The 17624-nt window shown below is 36.4% G+C and overlaps 1 protein-coding gene across 1 annotated transcript; it reads right to left on the bottom strand.

The window, feature by feature from the left end:
* Positions 1 to 8703: 8703 nt before the first annotated feature.
* Positions 8704 to 17234, bottom strand: LOC116212006 (loganic acid O-methyltransferase-like). The gene is made up of 3 exons (XM_031546575.1): positions 17078 to 17234; positions 15353 to 16021; positions 8704 to 9302 (listed from the first exon to the last, which is right to left on the bottom strand). Exons 1-3 carry the CDS (start codon positions 17150 to 17152, stop codon positions 8934 to 8936), a joined length of 1113 nt encoding a protein of 370 aa, XP_031402435.1. The 5' UTR covers positions 17153 to 17234; the 3' UTR covers positions 8704 to 8933.
* Between the last annotated feature and the right edge of the window lie 390 nt (positions 17235 to 17624).

Raw genomic sequence — 17624 nt, 5'->3', positions numbered from 1 at the left:
CCGGAAAATAGGTGGTGGACCCCGCATGGCTCACGAGTGGCACTCCGTTAAAATCAGGACATTTAATGGTCATGGGTCCGGGTGGCATCCACGCGGCGCGCCATTTAAAGCCCTTTGGTGCTATTTCGCGAAAAATTTTGATCCACTCGGAGACCTTGCGTTCTTCCACACGCAACAGAGGTAGTAACCGCGAAATGATAGACTCCGGACGTCTGAAAAACATAACCGGACGAACAAGGCCAAAGGGGTTTGCATGGCTTTGGAGCCAAACTTGCAAAAGGATTGGGGACCCTCTCAACCTTCGATCGGTCTTTCTTGTAACGCGATCAAGGGACCGTATGGTCTCGGCCAACAAGGCCACCTCGTATTCGCGGCCTCCCACCACTTGGAGGACAACGCTAGCTAAGGCTGCGTCAATGTGACCGGCCGAGCGAGGGAATAATAGAGTCCCGAAAATTAAAAATAAGATTGCATGACAAAAATTCTTTTGTAAAAGATCCCCTTGAACCTCGCGCGTTCGTATCTTAATAAAATGGAGTAGTTTCGCGGTGGCTATCTCTGTGCCACCGGAATATGCAAGTTCGGCTTGTAGCTGAGACCTATGCACCCCGAGTAGACGCGATACCAAAACAAGTCGGGTGGTGTGGAAGTTAGGTTCCACAATGTCGCGAGTGGCTGCAACTCTTCCGACGAGAATGCGATATTCCTCGATGGTAGGTGTGAGCTCAGTACCTTGGATGTTGAAAACGGCGTGGACTGGGTCCCAAAATGTTACCGCTGCTCCCAAGAAGTTCCAATCCACTCGGCACATAGCTAGCATTGGTATATCCCCAACAAAGGTACTGATGTAGTCGCGGTTGACCTGATGTAGATGAGCCCAGATGTGACTGATTTCCTCAAGTGGTGGCGTGACCCTGTCGAGGTGTGAAAAGGAGACCGAGCGCGCCATCTCTTACCAAGATGAAAGGAAAACCGATTTAGGACTAGTTAATATAAATGACGCCTAATTTTGAAATTAGATGATGCATGGGTACAGAAAATAAATGCCCACGGCTTAATGTATACAACGTACATCTCTCTCAAAAACAGAAAAGGACTCAAATGGCGCGCAGGCCGACTCGATGGACTATTACTGAAGTCGGGTTGGAATATGGCGTGGAGCTCCTGCAGTATGCATGGTTTTGGCACTACAAGGACCGTGCTACCTAAGGATGGGGGCCCCCGACTCAAGGGTGTCAATTCCTTGAAATCGAGCGGGATTCTTTTCAAGGCCTAAGCGACAGTCGAACTGCGCGCCGTACCCCTACTTCGAACCCCTATCTAACCTATGCTCCTATTACCGGTCGTGGGACGCGACCCATAGGTACCTAGAAGCTAGTATGTTATGCAATGCGTGTGCGGGAAATAAAAATGCATAAAGTAGATAAGCGAAAAAAATTGCGGAGAGCGATAAATAAACAAGCAAACAAAGCAAGCGGAAACGAGCCCGAACCCTCTAAGTGTCCCCAGTGGAGTCGCCAAGCTGTGCGCACCCGAATTTCGTCTCGTCGGGGCACGCATGCGCGCGCCTAAATGCAACGCGGCTTGGGAGTATCCACGTTCCCGGGGACGCGCAACGGACGCACGTGAGAAGGAGTCGCCACTTGCCATTTTACGACCCGAAGGTCGAGGGCTGGCAAGTTACCCGGGTCTAGGGGTACGGGGTACACCTAATTGCTAAGGCATATGGTCTGTGAAACCCGAGGTTCCGAATTCGGGGGTTCTGTTACATGCGAGCCTATATCTCGCATGCCCTATCGGTACTCTAACTTGTCTAGGCTTGCCATTTTTATTTAATTACCGCTTAATTAAGTTCCGCTCATCTCACGCGTTTTGACACCGTAAATTCGAAGAAACACTCCGACCGTCTGCTCTCCGACCGGGATTTTTACATTAATAAACATACAACATAAATCCTCACATTGTTCTCTCAAATAAATAAAATACAAATTATAACAATTGGATCCCGGTCGGTTCGCATTTCGGTTATTATCCCACTCATGCTCACCGTGTAGTTTGAAAAGACTGAAATTGAAATTAAAGTGCGCTCTCGGTGTATAAGGGCATTGGGCCCCATGATCGTCGGTTATGGGCGTTGGACCTGATGTGAATCGAGTCCTAAAGGATCGGGCTCGATCCGCAATACAATCAAGTGCAAAAGATGTAACAAGCAAGTTCAAATAAACAATCAATGGGGTTTTATTATCACCAAATTTACGTGGATTAATTGATTATTAACCGAGGAATCTTGGCATACAAATCCTACCCTAAAACAAGTAAAAGGCAAGACGGGAATGGCATGTAGCATTCAGCATCATTTACCGGACCTGACAGACTGTGTGTGTCCGTGATCAAGTCTCGAATGTGTGGGTTGATTTTAAAATGTTATGTATCGTGACACTTTGATTATGATAGGTTATTATAGAATGTGGATTTTGACACGAGAATCCTACAGCCTAGTGCCTAGCCCGCTATCCCCATTCTGTTTTCTATTAGGCCGAATATGCGATTAAGTCAAATGTTGGTATCTTAAACCGTTATTCCCGATCTAACTACCCAAGATCATGCATAGATAACAATAAATTGTAAATACGCCTTTTTGCCTTTGTATAGAAAATTTATTTTTGAAAGAGAGAGAATACGCAATGCGGGCCACCTCGGCCTGTGACCGGCGCTGACTGATTCCCTGATTCTTCTAGAGTTATACGAGAACCCCAAAAAGTCAAAGAAACGGTCAATCTATCCGGAAGTGATCTAAAAAGAACTTCCACACCCCGACTTGAGTTACCTAAAATTAGGAGGCCTCGAGTCAAAACATGCAAGTTCTTCCCAGACGTCCATGTCACATCGGATCACGAGTCTCAGATTTTAGTATGAAATTTGCGAATTTTGAAAAGAAGGCGTCAACACGTATTTGCAATTTATCGACGCGTATTTCCGATTAATTACCAATTCATGCAAAATTATTAAGGTCGAGTGAATTAATTAGTCAAATGAACGTCCCGTTTACCCGATTGGTGAAATCATTAAGTTTAATTAAAATCTGCTGAATGCTTTATTTTATTTTTTTGGATTTCGAGCCGTCGAAACGATCAATAATAGATCGCCTGATAAACTCTAATTTCCAGTTATCTCGAAAAATTTGCAATAAGATCGAACAACATAACGTAGAATAATAAGGACTAATAAAGCAACAGAAAAAAAAAATTTCAAGGACTAAACTGAAACAAATCAAAAAAATTTGGAGAATGATTTTTTTCTAAATTCTATAAAATTTGGAGAATGTCCGGGAAAGTATAAAATGGGCTAGGGTTATTTGAAATTAATTTTTTTGAAATTCAGGGCTTTTTTTTTTAAAAAAAAAATGAATAAATGTTGCAGGGACTAAATTGAAACAAATTGAAAAGTTTATCGGAGCGATTTTAAATTCTAAAAAATTCGGAAGATGTGCTAGAAATAATGAAATAGCCCAGAGTATGTTTGAAATGAATTTTTAAATTTAGGGCTGATTTTTAAAAAATAATAAATACTCCAGGGAATGAATTGAAACAAATGTAAAAGTTTTCTGGAGCAGTATTTGATTCTGAAAAAAAAATTAGGGATGTGATGGAAATATCGAAAATGCCATGGAACTGGTTTAAAATTGATTTGGGAATTTGGGCAGGATTGAAAAAAATGAAAATTCGTTGCAGGACTAGAATGGAACAAATCAGAAAATTAGAATAATCGGATTCGGTATAATTTTGATAATCTATGCAAACAACAAGCAATTATTTCATGTCATCATCATTCAAGTAAGCATGATATTTAATATAAAGCCCTAAACATGCCGCTAAGTTGAGATTTTTACCTAACCCAAAAGTTGGGGGCGTTTCTGTAATATACGAAAATTGTCGGACGGACGGGTCGGGTCGGATCGGATCGGTCAGCCTATCCGAAGGAGGAAACCGCCCGGAGAGATCTTGGGCTGGACTGGATTTAGGATCGGGCTGGGCTGGATTTAGGATCGGGTTGGGCTTGGGCCGCGGAAAGCTTTAGGCCGCGGCTGACGGGCTGGACCTGCAACAAGGAAATAGTGGGCCAAAGCCCGTCAGTGAGGAGCTCCGAAGGAAGGTGGTGCTGGCGGCGCCGTTCGGCCGCGAGCGGCGGTTCCGGCTGTTGGACGTCGCGACGACGACGCGAAAAGGATCGGGTGAGGGGTCTGAGCACCGCCTGGGTCGCGCCGGCTCCGATCTGGGCTTCGCTGATGGCTGGGATGGTCGGAATCAAGGCAATTTCACCGTTTTCCGGCGTTATTCCGATCGGGCAACCATTTGCAAAATTTCCCCAATCCGAGAGAGAATTTTACGATTTCTTTCTGTGGGTTCCTTTGTATCCGCGCCGAATTAGGTTTTCCCCCCTTTAATTGCAATTTTCGGTCGAGATTTCAGCCGATTTGGGGAGGAAATCGCGAAATCCGCGATTTCCTATTCTGGGCGGCCGGCCAGATCGCGGGCAGCCGGTTGCCGCTGCCCGGCCTGCCCGGACTGCCCAGAACAAATTTTTTTTTTTTTTTTTTGAATTAGGGCCGGCGGGTCACGGGCAGCCGGTCAATGCTGCCCGGCCTTGCCCGGCCCTGCCCGAGACTTTCCTTTCCTTTCCTTTTATATATATATATATATATATATATATATATATATATTATTAATTAATTAATTAATTTTTTATTTTTTTATTATTTTTTTAAAAAAAAAAAAGAGTGATAAATAGAAAAATGACAATTTTACCCCCTTGGAGCCGATGGACCGAAATTGGGTGCTGACAACGGGTACTGGGTATATCTGGAACCAGTCGGAACTTATCATAACAGGTAGAGTTCGAGTAACTCGTATTAAAAATAGGGTAAGGTCCGGGTATTAAAATCAGGAACTAGTGAAAATCCGTTCCGGTTCTTACTTACAGGGTACCCGGAACCGGATATTTAAAAAAAAGAAAGAAGGGAAGAGTAAAGTTACCCGACCCTTCCTGCCGCTCCTACAACCCTAGCCCCTACTACCGCGCTGCCGCTCAGGTCAGCTAGTCAAACCCCTTCTATCTGTACCCAGTGCTTTACTGTTCTCAAAACCTTTGCGATTCAAGCTCCGAGAAGCGTGTGAAATTAATTGATGGGGTGTTGTTTTTCTTTTCCGCACCATTATGTTTTCAGGTTCGTGAGCCAACCATGTTCCATGCTGCGGGTTCACTATACCAACCTCAAGCTAGTCTGGGTTTGGCCGCAGAGACTGGTACGAGACCTACGTATCTAATTTGGACTATGGGGTCTCAAACGAGGACATCAAGGTAATCACCTCCACTTTGCGAAATTCTTTTGTTTCCGTAATGTAAAGCTTTCTTGGTAGAGTGTGTTTTTCTTTACTGGTGGTAGGTTTCGTGTTGAAACTCGAATAGGTTGAATATATCTCTGGGTTGTTTTAGGATTTCTTCACCGGTGGTAGACCTACAGTTTTGACCAGGTGAATCAATTCGCGTCGACTCTTTTTGTGATTAAAATTTGCTCCGTTCATGTGTGCATATATGACTGGTTGGTTCTCCATGCCATCGATTCAGTCATGCTCTGGCTTCATTTGTTTTCCCTCAAAATGCCATGGTATGTAGTTCTTTGGAGATGATCAGGTGTGTCCTGATTTTGGATCTTTCGAGTTTAATCAAGTTGTCGCTTGCCTTTCATTTATCGGAGTTTTGTCCTGAAATTGCTTAGTTATGAAATTTCTAGTTCTAGTTTCGAGTTCAATCAAGTTGTTGATTTTCGGTTTTATTTAGCGAGACAAAAAAAAAATTACAGGTTCCAATAGGGCATCCGGAACCTATGGTATACCAAAGGTTCTGAGTAGATTCCAGTTTCAGGATTCAATAGGGATGGGTCCGGTTCTAAAATCTTGTAACCCGTTCTTTACAGAGTAGGGTCCGGGTATTGTGAAAAATACATGGTACTTGAAACCAATCACCCCTACTGATACCAACATTCTATGTGATGTGGTTGCTTTATTCAGTAAAAAAATAAATGTATGGTCTTGAAATGAAAAATTCATGAGTTATGAACCCAATTGACATTTTTCCAAAAATAATAGCTTGATCAAGTAAGTCAAAATGAGACTAAGTGCCTATTTTTTCAACAAATGGAGTCAAGTGTCATTTCCTCAAATCTCAAGGCCGGGAGGTTAGTGCATTTACCCAAAAAATATATCAATTAAAAATATCTAGCTAAAAGATATCATTCATGGCTGTACTTTTTAGGTTTGCTATGCTGTGCATACCAGACAATTTGGTTTCGTACACCAGATGCATTCTTATCTGGAATCTCATCCATTGTAATATCATCATAAACCAGGAGCTGCACACCCTCTCAATGTGTCATTCTTAAGCTTGCATTTCACAAGAACGTTTTCGATCAGTCTCAAATGGAACTTTTGGTTTCTTACGTTGCATAGACTGGATCCAAACGTGGAAGCACAATTAGGCTAAGCTTTAGAGAGAAACATGGAAGATAGAAAGCAATAGCCGGAACATGAGTGCTGAATAATAAGAAAATTTTGATTCAAAAGTAAATTTATGTTTATACATAATAGCTCAAACATATACTTTTTCATACACAATGAAATTCTTAATGCCAGAAATGAGGTTTTTGGACAATAAGATAGAAATGAAAGGGGCGTTCAGTCAAGCAACGTTTGAGCAAATAATTGTGGCAAAAAAGAAACATAATCAAACAGACATTACCTTTTGAACTAAGAGAGAGGCATATGCTGAATTAGAGGATGGATTTAAGGACCAACTCAAACCATTCACAGCTACGGGGGTGATGGAGAGCGGAAAGATAATATAGGAAAAATTATGCATACCGAATTGGAAACACCCAAAAAGAACGAAACCTAGCAGCAAGCAATTCTGCCCCTCAAAAGGTCGAAGTTGCTCACTAAATTCTTAAAAAAATAAAAATAAAAATAAGCATCTCTTTCATATAATCATTTCCAAGAACTTGTTAAATTTTCAATCCTGTGCAAACGGAAATGGAAATTTCATGGATAAGACAAAAAAAAAAGAAAAAGAAAAAAAGAAGCATCAATGTGATAAAATTAGACACGGGAGGGTACAATGATCGTCAATTCAAATATGTCATAAGTCAAAAAGACTCCCTTATGCATATTGCCTTGTATTTCAGCATTAACAATTAATGATTATAGCAAAAGCAAGAGAATGAAGCTTATTTACTACTTGCAGTAGCGATACGGGGTGACCAAAGGGTTGGTGGCAGCAAATAAATTCTAACACGAATTTTTACGAGCAGTTCAAGGGTGAAAAAATGGTGTCAAATTGCAAAAGAGTGAGAACGACAAAGGGGATGGAGGGATGATTAAAAAAGGAGATGGAGATGCTCAATGGTAGAAACTTACTATTGAATCGTTGTCTAGTTAAAGGTGCGAAGTTGGAATGGGCGAAAGGTCATGAATGTTTGGTGGTCTGTGTTCCTTCGGAGGGGCTCTGTGGCGATGGTGGACGGTACACCTTGTAGGTTGAACAAGGGAGGGTGATCAAGAGGGAAGCGACCTCGTGAGGGCGAGGCCGGTGGCAAGTTTAGTTGTACGCTAAAACCAACTTGTAGAGCTCAACAATTCAAAATTCAATTGAAGAACCATCTCCCATCACAATTATTCCTCACAAGTATTTTAACTGAAGCTATCGTCTAAACAAATTTATACGTTCAGATTTACTAAGTTCTTCCAATAATTTTTTATTTATTTATTAGTAAGTTTCTTATAGTTGAATTCGTTGAATCCTCTTCTATTTCGCAAATCAAGTTAGTATAAGTATCACGTATCTAAGAGTCATCACTTATCTTCTATGGTGTTACCTTTAAGAATTAGTCTGACAAATCATTTGCGAAATAATAAATGAACCGCCTATGTATTCTAGCATGCGTACAGAATTTATCGTTTATCCCATATGCCATTTAAGTAAGTGTAGAAAATATGTTAAACCATGGTTCGACAGGTCCGTAGGATTGCTGGATGGCGACTAGGCTTTAAGGAGTTGTAGATCGAGTCTTGTGAAAGACTTAAATGATATGTTTTCTTGGTATTATATATAATAACTTGGACATTTGAATAACTATACATAGAACCGATTACAATGCAAATTTTGGTAAAATTCATGTAATAGAAGTGAAAAAGCCATTTAAATAAGGACTTAAGGGTTTTTATTTTCAAATACTTAGAAAATTCATCTTTTGGACGGAAAGTGACAAAATTAAAGTGCACAACGGCACTTTTCTTTTTTAATTTCAAGTTGATCGGAAGGTAACGTGTAGTTTCTAAAGTTTTGGCACCTTTGGAGATATTTTTATCCTGCATGAACACTAGTATCAATAAGTTCAATTAGGCCCCGATTAATCCAGTCGAGCCAGGTCGATTCACTGAGAGGTAAAACTCTTCGGGAGTGAATTTTCTCTATTTACAATATTCAAACTCGAAACCTTATTTGAGGGGAACAAGCGCTGAATCGCTTCAACCAACTCACGTTAGTGCATTTTGAGATATTACAACTAGGCCCAAACATTAGTAGAGATATATGTATGGCAACCAAACATATTTGGGAAATTATTACCCAATTAATAGCACCGCAAATACATTGTGGAAAAAGTCCAAATCCCTCCATTGACAACCAAACTGATCTAGCGAAAAAAATGCAGACGGACACACTTCATTAATGATTTTGCATCAGCGTCCCAATTAAGATATGGCAATAGGAAATATGTGAGGAGTTTCAAACCTGGATGGCTTATTCCAAACTAACAAACTATCAGTGATCAAAACTTCACCCGCTATTACATTGTGCTTTAATAATTAAGATGAACTCGATCAATTAGAGACCGCATTTTTCCTTAGGAGCATGAACAAATTTTCGAACCTCTCAATGTTCCCAAGGCATGGCGGTGGAGGCGACTCCAATGACCTCTCTTCAATCTTCTTGGGTAGTCTCGAGTAGATGAGATCAGAAGCGGCAGGCCCGAAGTGCTTTGCTATGATGTCTTCAGTTACCGCTCGCATTAAGCGAGAAAGATGCCCAGGGTTTTGAAAGACCGGGCCGAGGCTTCTGGGAAGGCATATCTTTTCGACTACCTCAACGCTCAAGCACTCGATCTTTGCAGCCACCTCTCTCACTTCAGCTGCGGTTGGGACGAACACTGACAAATTAAATGAGTCTATGAGTGCTTCATCCAGCAGGCCCTGCAATGTCAAAACGAAACCACTCTGATCAATGGGGATTTTAAACAATAATACGGGCCACTCTTTTCAGAAAAGGAAATAAAAGGCACGTGAAACGAGAATATATTTTATTGTACAAAAGCCACAATGAATCCTCGAACTTGCACCAAATATGAGACAACTCCTAACATTTGTTAATTATATTTTAGGATCTTAATGGCATATTTTCTAACAAGTGATTTTACATTTGCGTTGCACGCAAAACCTTCTTTGATAAAGTTAAAATACATAATACCAAAACGACAGAATATATAAGAAAACTCTTTTAAAAATATATATATATATATATAAATTATAAATAAATTCATAATATCTCTTTTTGAATGGATTTATGATCATTTCTAATCAGAAATTTGTTCTTATTTTAATTTATAAATAAACAAAATAAAATTAATTTATAATATCTATGAGGGTCGATGACCAAAAATGCAAAAAAATGGCCTTTTATTATTTCTAGCACAAAATTTTTAATTGAAAAAATTACAAATTACAAGTTTCTTATAATGTTAAGCGTGCCATCACTTTCATGTCAGTTTTAAAAGATTATTCTAACATGGAGCTAACATTGTAGACATAGCACATGGAAATATACCAAGTGCACCCCATGGGTATTTAAATATTAAATTAAAAATAAAAATTATTAAGGGAAACTAATAATATTAACAAAAAATATTTCTTTTAATTTTATAATAAAATACATAAACAATATTAAATTCAATGGAAACATATATATATATATGTATATATATATATTAATAACTGTATTTACATATGTGTAACATAAAAAAGTATATACAAAATTAACATATTAATGACAAATCACTATATCTAAATATATGCATTAGTTTTTGTACAATTTTTCAAAATTATAATTATCCCAATTATTTTTTACTCTATCAAAGAAAAGTAAACCTAAAGGCAAAAATAAAAATATAAAACTGCTCAAATTTTAAATTCATATATCTTATCTTGCTCATCCATCAATTCACGCATGGTCACCTTCCACTCTACTTTTTAATTATTTTTCTTCAACCCCCATTCCATCTCTATCTCAACCTAAGTTATTTTTCTTTTCTTTCACTAAAAAATTATTTTTTTCAATTTTCATCACATTATTTAATTTTTTTAATAATAGCACAACTATGTAGAATTACAAATGGTATATAATTAAGAAAATATACAAGCAACGTTTTAGACTATGATTTTTTCACACTGCGCGTAACACTAGTGCACAATCTAGTGCATGAATAATAAAAATTGGAAATGATTTAAAAAAAGAAATTAACGCAATTTTAAAATAATTTATTTCAAGAAAATTTTTCCAGCTGATATATTTTTTTGACTTGATCTTTCATTTTAATAGAATATACTAAAAAAAGATAAATGAATTTTAATTTTTAATAAAAGTTTACAAAATAATTAATAGAAATATTATTTTCACGAATAGACTTGCAATGACACTTGTAACTCAAAAATTCAAAAAAAAAACCGACCTGAATAGATTGAAAAATTACGAAATTTAAAGACCTTAAGGGTCGAGTTTAAGTTGTAAAGAAAGAAAATTGGAAGGAAGTTGATCGGACCCGTTTTTATGAATATATAAATTTCGTTTAGTAATTCATATTATAGATAGTTAACAAATAAAATAAAAATAAATAAACAATACACTTTAGATCATACTTAAGACACGAGAGTAAATTTAATTTCAGTTGCAAACTGATAAGTTGTATTGATAATCGATATTAGATTTACATTGGAAATAAATTCTCTCTCCTTTTTTATACCCTTGGGGAGCAAGAAAAAAAATGGACCTAGAGCTCATGAAGGAGGACATTGACAGCATGAAGACTTTAAGCTTGTGCAACATTATTAGCAGGTGGTGGTGGCGGGCACTGTAGTGAGAATGGATAAAATGGTAGCCGATATCTATGGATAGAAGAAAATGAAGAAAATAAGAATAGGGAGAGAAGAAGAAACCTTAGATAAGAGAAAATAAAATTAAATAAAAAATTAATGATATGATATTTCTTTTCTTTGAAACTCTTCTTCTCTTCTTTTTTTTTTCTTTTTTTGTTCTCCCAAATGCGTACTTTTGTATCCATAATCTCATAAAAAATTGATTGGGACTTTAAAAACAAATTACCGATGACATATAATGTCTTAAATAATTTTTTAAATAAATTGATATAAATTTTAAAAAAATCAAAAAATATAAAATTTTTAATTACATAATATATGTCATCAGAAAATATTCATCTATAAAATAATTTTAAAAAAATTCTTAATATAAATTTTGAAAATCTATTGATACAAATTTAAGTAAGAAATAGGAGAAAGGAACCGTGAGTGTTAAATGGAGAAGTTATTTCATATTTGATACGTCAAAGTGAATAATTATGGGAAAGAACATGCTAGATAGTTTTTATTGTGAAAAAGTACAAAAGAGTGCCTTAAAATAGAAATGTCATGAGAAAGAATACGTATAAGTTGATTTTTTAAAACTTGAAAAAAAAAATAAGGATTATGAAAGAATAAATGGGAAATTTTTTTTTCCAACAATTAGCAAAGTCAAAGAATAAGGATAATTAAAAGGAGAAGTAATTAAAAACCTATAGAGAAAATAGAAAAGATAGAAATGTAAGTAGGAAAGGGGAAAGAGGAACCGTTAGTGTTGAATTGATAAGTCATTTCATGTTTGATGCATTTGTTAGAATGAATAATTATGAGAAAGAACATGCTATGTAGTTTCTATATTGAAGAAGTATGAAAAGGTACTTTGAAGTCGACTGGCCATGAAAAAGAATGTATAAAAGTTAATTTTTCTATTAAAAATAATGGGAGGTTGCTGTGCTATTGAAAAGATGTGATCTTTAGTAGCATTCATATTATTTGAGTAAATGGTAAAATAGTAATATTATTAATTTACCAAGGGTGAAAAGGAAAAAAAGTTGGAGAAACACTTTGGAAAGAGTCGTACTTTAGAAAAGATGTACAAAGTTTAACTCGGGTGAGGTAATATATAATAGAACATGTGAGGCAACAAATGTTGAAACTGAGTAATGAGTAGAGAGTTAAAAGTGTGTGAGAAAAAACCATACTAATAAAGCACACTAAAAATTGTGGAAGTAAAAGGTATGACAAAAATGTAGAAATTTACGAAAGTTATGGGTATTTGTTAACACAAAAATTGAGAAAATAGAAAATTTTGAAAATAACCACGTGATTTATAGCGATGATACAAATAATGTAGAACCTATTATGACAACAGACATGGAAAACGAATATATGGTGCAACGAAATTTTGAAATTATAAATCGTTATGAAATAATAATAGAATAAACACTTGTGATAAAGGCTTAGCTTGATTAAGTGAGACACGAGGCAACCAAGTGTCGAGAATGAGCAATAAATAGAAATAGCTAGTTTATGTATCTATTGAAAATGTGTAACCACAAATCACGAGTCGAAAAAGTGCGAAAAAAATCACAAGGGTATAACAGCATTTTTTAAATATTAAAAATTTGAAAAACTTCTCATACTTTTATATATATATAGATTATATATTAAAGAAGAAATTATTTGATAAGTTCTTAGAAAAAGCAAAAACGGAGAACGGGAAAATAGAATGTGAGGACGTGAGTGGCTCTATTCTATGTATATCTTTGCATCAAGACTGAAGAAATTGGCCAGCCACCAACGATTATCATATATTTTGATCAAGTGTGAATTACTCGATCTTTTTCTTTATTAATTTATATTTGTGGCTATAAGTGCGCCTTTATAATTTATGGTTAATTATCATTAATCTTTTCCACGCAAAGTTAAATATTCATCTCTTTGATACTTTGATGGAAAAATTAATTGCTATTTCTTGGCCAAAAAATTGAATTGCTTAACACTGCAATTCTAGAAATTAATTTCATGTCGTAACTGATCATGAAAATGAATAATTTTGCCACTTATAGGGAAAAAAAATTAGCATTTTGGTAATTTTTCTTTTTCTGATTCTGATTACAAAAGAAACCTGATGTGATGATAAAACTTTTAATGGTTAATAAAAAGAGCGTCTTTCCATAAATAATATATGTATCCATCTATACCTATAGTTTTATATATAAAACGATATTGGTCTCACTTTCATCTGTCATGGATACCCATAACATATATTATCAAATTAATAATAGCAACTACAATAGTGGTTAAAAAAGTAATTCAGAAAAAATAATTACCCACTATTTTACATTATTATTTTCTCTCAGGGATCTTCACCCTTTGTTTGGATCGACCCAAGCTCTTTTTTTGGTGTGAACCATTCGGAATCCAATTAGGCCCCGACTAATTCAATCGAGCCGGATTGATCCATTAAAAGATAAAACTTTTTCAACGTGGATTAGTTCAACCCATGCCCTTTCTTTCCCTCCATTTTCTCTATATCCAAAAAAAGTATTAGGTTTTCTTAATTTTCATACACCACCCATCTATTATCTCTTTTCATTGAACCCCTACAACTATTAATTTCATTTTTTATTCTATTCAAATTGTGATTACCCTCTGAACATTTTTCTATTTCAATAAGTAGGTCTATCCACACCCCTCGAAAAAGAGTCTTTAATCTTTCTCCACGCAAGTATGAACTTTTTGGTCCTTATCTACCATTCAAAAAGTGGCTTTTAGGTGGTTGGGATTCCTGTACCTTCTTTCCGATTTTATAATTTCATTTTCTCATTAAAAAATGGAAAGCATGTGATGGGATTCCCTATATTTTTTGGGTTCTTTTATTTTATTCCATTTTCTCATTAAAAATTGGATGTCTGATAAATTAGAAATAAAATATATGTATGTATGTATCTAGAGTACGGTGCTAAATTTTAAGGCAAGAAACTATAATTTGAGAACTTTTGAAGAATACTAATTAAATTAAAAATTTACTTTAAAAAGGGGCACAATATAATGGTACAGCCAGTCTGTCCTCACTTAAAAATTAAGCTTGTTTAGATTCAAATTTATGCATTTTTGCTTAGATTTATATATTTTTTTTATAAAATCTGTTCACCTCTTCTATAACTGAAAAAAATAATAGGAGAACTTTTGTGTAGACTTTAATAAATATTTTAAATAAGGTATCTGTTAAATCGATTATTTCTATTCTTTTTTAAATGATTCCATCTCTGTAGAATAACTACGTGTGAATGCTTTGTGAAAATAATTGAATTTGATTAATCTAACATTTTTTCGATTACAAGATAAATTCGTGGGTCTAATACGATGAAATGGAAATCCTAATAACTAATAATATGGTACAAGTAGTCTTATTGAGCATTAAATTTCGAACTTTTTAATTACCAGGCGAGGATGTGTGTCACTATGCTACACCTTTAATGATTAACCTTGCATATTTAATTCCATGAATTGACTCTTATTCATTTTCACCTGAACAAAAATCTCTTCCATTTGCAATAAGGTTTTTTACCCCCCCTTTTGTTGCTTAGGGTGTAAACAGTTGGGGGCTGGAGCGACCGGAGAAAAATGTGATTGAAGATAAGGAATAAAATCAAAAGAGAGTACAAGTTAGATATAAAGTTCTGAAATGACAAATATTCGCTGGAGATGGACCCTTTTTGTATGTATAATAGTCTTTTGGCATTGGGCGCTGGTCGTGTAAAACAAAAGTTTACGCAATTGTAACCACAAAAAAAAAAAAGGTCTATGCAATAAAATGAATCACTAAACATGTAAAATTTAAGTTCAATAAAAGGAAACTTTAAATTCAAATTTTTTCTTCAGATCAGACACATAGTATCGGAAAAGTCTAATGACTCCTGACTAATTAACTAAAAGGTTTTGGTTATTGGTCTATTAAGGAGTAAAGACTCTTCTAATAGTGGATTATTTCAATTTACAAAACTCAAATTCGAGAACTTATTTAAGGGAAAGGATGTCAAATCACTTGAATAACTGATTTTCGGTAAATTCAAACTTTTGATGCAGGGGGCAGTTTGAGTAATACTTACCTCTTTGGCCATGTCAACGAGTAAATGGCCTAGTAAACACTCATTACCCTGGATGAACAATGACTCCGATGGTCGAGTACCATCCGGCCGGCATGGCATCAAAATTATCAGTAGCCCATTGTCTACCGTCTCCAACGATCTTTGCCTAAAGAACTCCTCTAAATCCCTCTGGAACTGGGTACTAAAAGCCTCGATGACTTCAGGAGCACTTTCACTGTAAGTTATTTTCCCTTTATTCCACGCCGGAGATTCGGGCCTCTTCACCTCTTTAGGGACCTCACTAAGCCAGTGAAGCGCCATACTAGAGTGCATGACGTTCATAGATGCCTTGGGGAATAGTTTGCCATGGAAAGAGCCTGGGACTCCGGCAACCGTATAGGATCGGTCCTGCAGGAATGTCTGGAATAATGTATTAAAGTCGCTACTGACTTGATCATTGAAGAATACTTGGAATTCTAGTGTTTCGAGTTGGATGCCTTCGGCCTTGTATTTGGCCTTGACGGCTTCCATGATTGTCTGGACACAAGCAATGGTATTGGGGCCAACTGAACATCCGAGGTCCGCGATTCGAAAGGTTCGATGCATTGTGCCGTTTGGATCAGTTGGAAGTACAATATTTTGCTGAATGCCCTTCACCAGAAGGGCCTTGGCTTGATCTGATATGCTGCCCTGTTTGAAGATATAAGAACAAATCATTAGTGGTGTCCCATATGCAAGTAATGTATGTGTCATAACTATAAATACTGATCGTGGCAATCTTATTAACTTTTCTTTTCGATTACATAAGGCGATCTCATTAATTCTTCCTCATCTCATCCTTAATTAAGAGGCACGTAATTATTTAACATTTCCTCGTGCTGGATTTCTTATATACTAACACTAACAAATGAAGATAGATCCAATTGACAGTAACACAGACATAGAATCTCATATATTTGAATGGACTAACACATAAAGTTACATCAAAACATAATCCATTTCTTATATCAACATTGGATTCAGTCCTGCAGGAGTCTATACGTGGTCCATCGTTCCAAAGACCCTGATCGAGTAGAAATTTACGATTATCAGTAGAACTTGGTGGTAAAGAGATGAGTCTTCACATGTATGTTTCTCCTTCACAACCAATACTAGTTATTTCAAGTGGCTCGGTATATGTTCCCCTTTTAATAAGGTCACGAGTTCGAGTCTTATACATATATAGAGAAAATCCATGATTGGAAAAAAATTATTTATCCCCCCATGACCAACTTAGTTCGAACCTGGATTAGTAGGGTTCCTGTTAGACTAGCTTCCAAACGTCAAGTGGGTGCACATATGGGAAAAAAAAAATCCTCATTCACGAGAAACCCAAGATCTGTTTCTTGGTGACATGAATCTTCAAATCGAAAATTAAAGTTCAATTCCCTTTCTCTCTCTTTCTCCATATCCTCTCTTCCCATTTCCCCGCTCTGTCACGTTCAAGCGAGTAAGGAGGCTGCTGGCAATGGCAGCCATAATCCAAGTTGGTCATCATCAATTAGTTGGGCAATCTGATCATCGATTCTTCCACATTTTATGTAAAAACATGAAATATAAGAATAAAGGAAAGGTTGAAAATCAAATTTTGACTGGAGTGGGATCTAAGACGGACAATCGACATGAAAATTTCATGTGACATTAGTTAGAAACATTAGTGGAAATACATGAACAAGACACGTAGCAGGGAAAATTAGATAAAGGAACCTGGAAAGATGAGTTCTGGGAGTAGCTTGTGGGGCCATCTCCTCCTTTCATCGCAAATGAAGAGTCCATTATCATTCTCTGATCAATCTCTCCCTCTCCCTCGCCTTCTCTCTCCTATTTATCAAGAAGACAGCCTTTTTTTTTCCCCCATGTTTGAAGTCCTTAAATAATAAAGTTTAATCAAGAGAGGGTATAGCGTTGGCACACTTCTAATCAAGAGGACCTAGGTTCGATATCCAGTAGGACTACTCGTGCTCTTTTATTAGGTATTTAAGATTTCTATTTCAATATACTAGGCCCATGGGCATTCCTTATAACCGAAAAAAATAATAAAGTTCAAACTTGTGATTGACGAGGAGCATCTATTTGTTGAACTTGTGATTGACGAGAAGCATCTATTTGTCATTTTATTCTTTTCCATTATAAAGGAGTTCCATAAATCTAACGGGAGATAGATTGGAGAGAAATAATAATGGGATACGGCTAGGGAACACATGAAAATGGAATCCAGAAATCTCTTAATCCCAAGTTGAGGGTGACGTTGTTG

This window comes from Punica granatum, chromosome 6 (assembly GCF_007655135.1).
Source record: "Punica granatum isolate Tunisia-2019 chromosome 6, ASM765513v2, whole genome shotgun sequence".
NCBI classification, from domain to species: domain Eukaryota; kingdom Viridiplantae; phylum Streptophyta; class Magnoliopsida; order Myrtales; family Lythraceae; genus Punica; species Punica granatum.
Note: the sequence above shows the minus strand (reverse complement) of the source record. Positions and strands in the feature narration are given on the sequence as shown.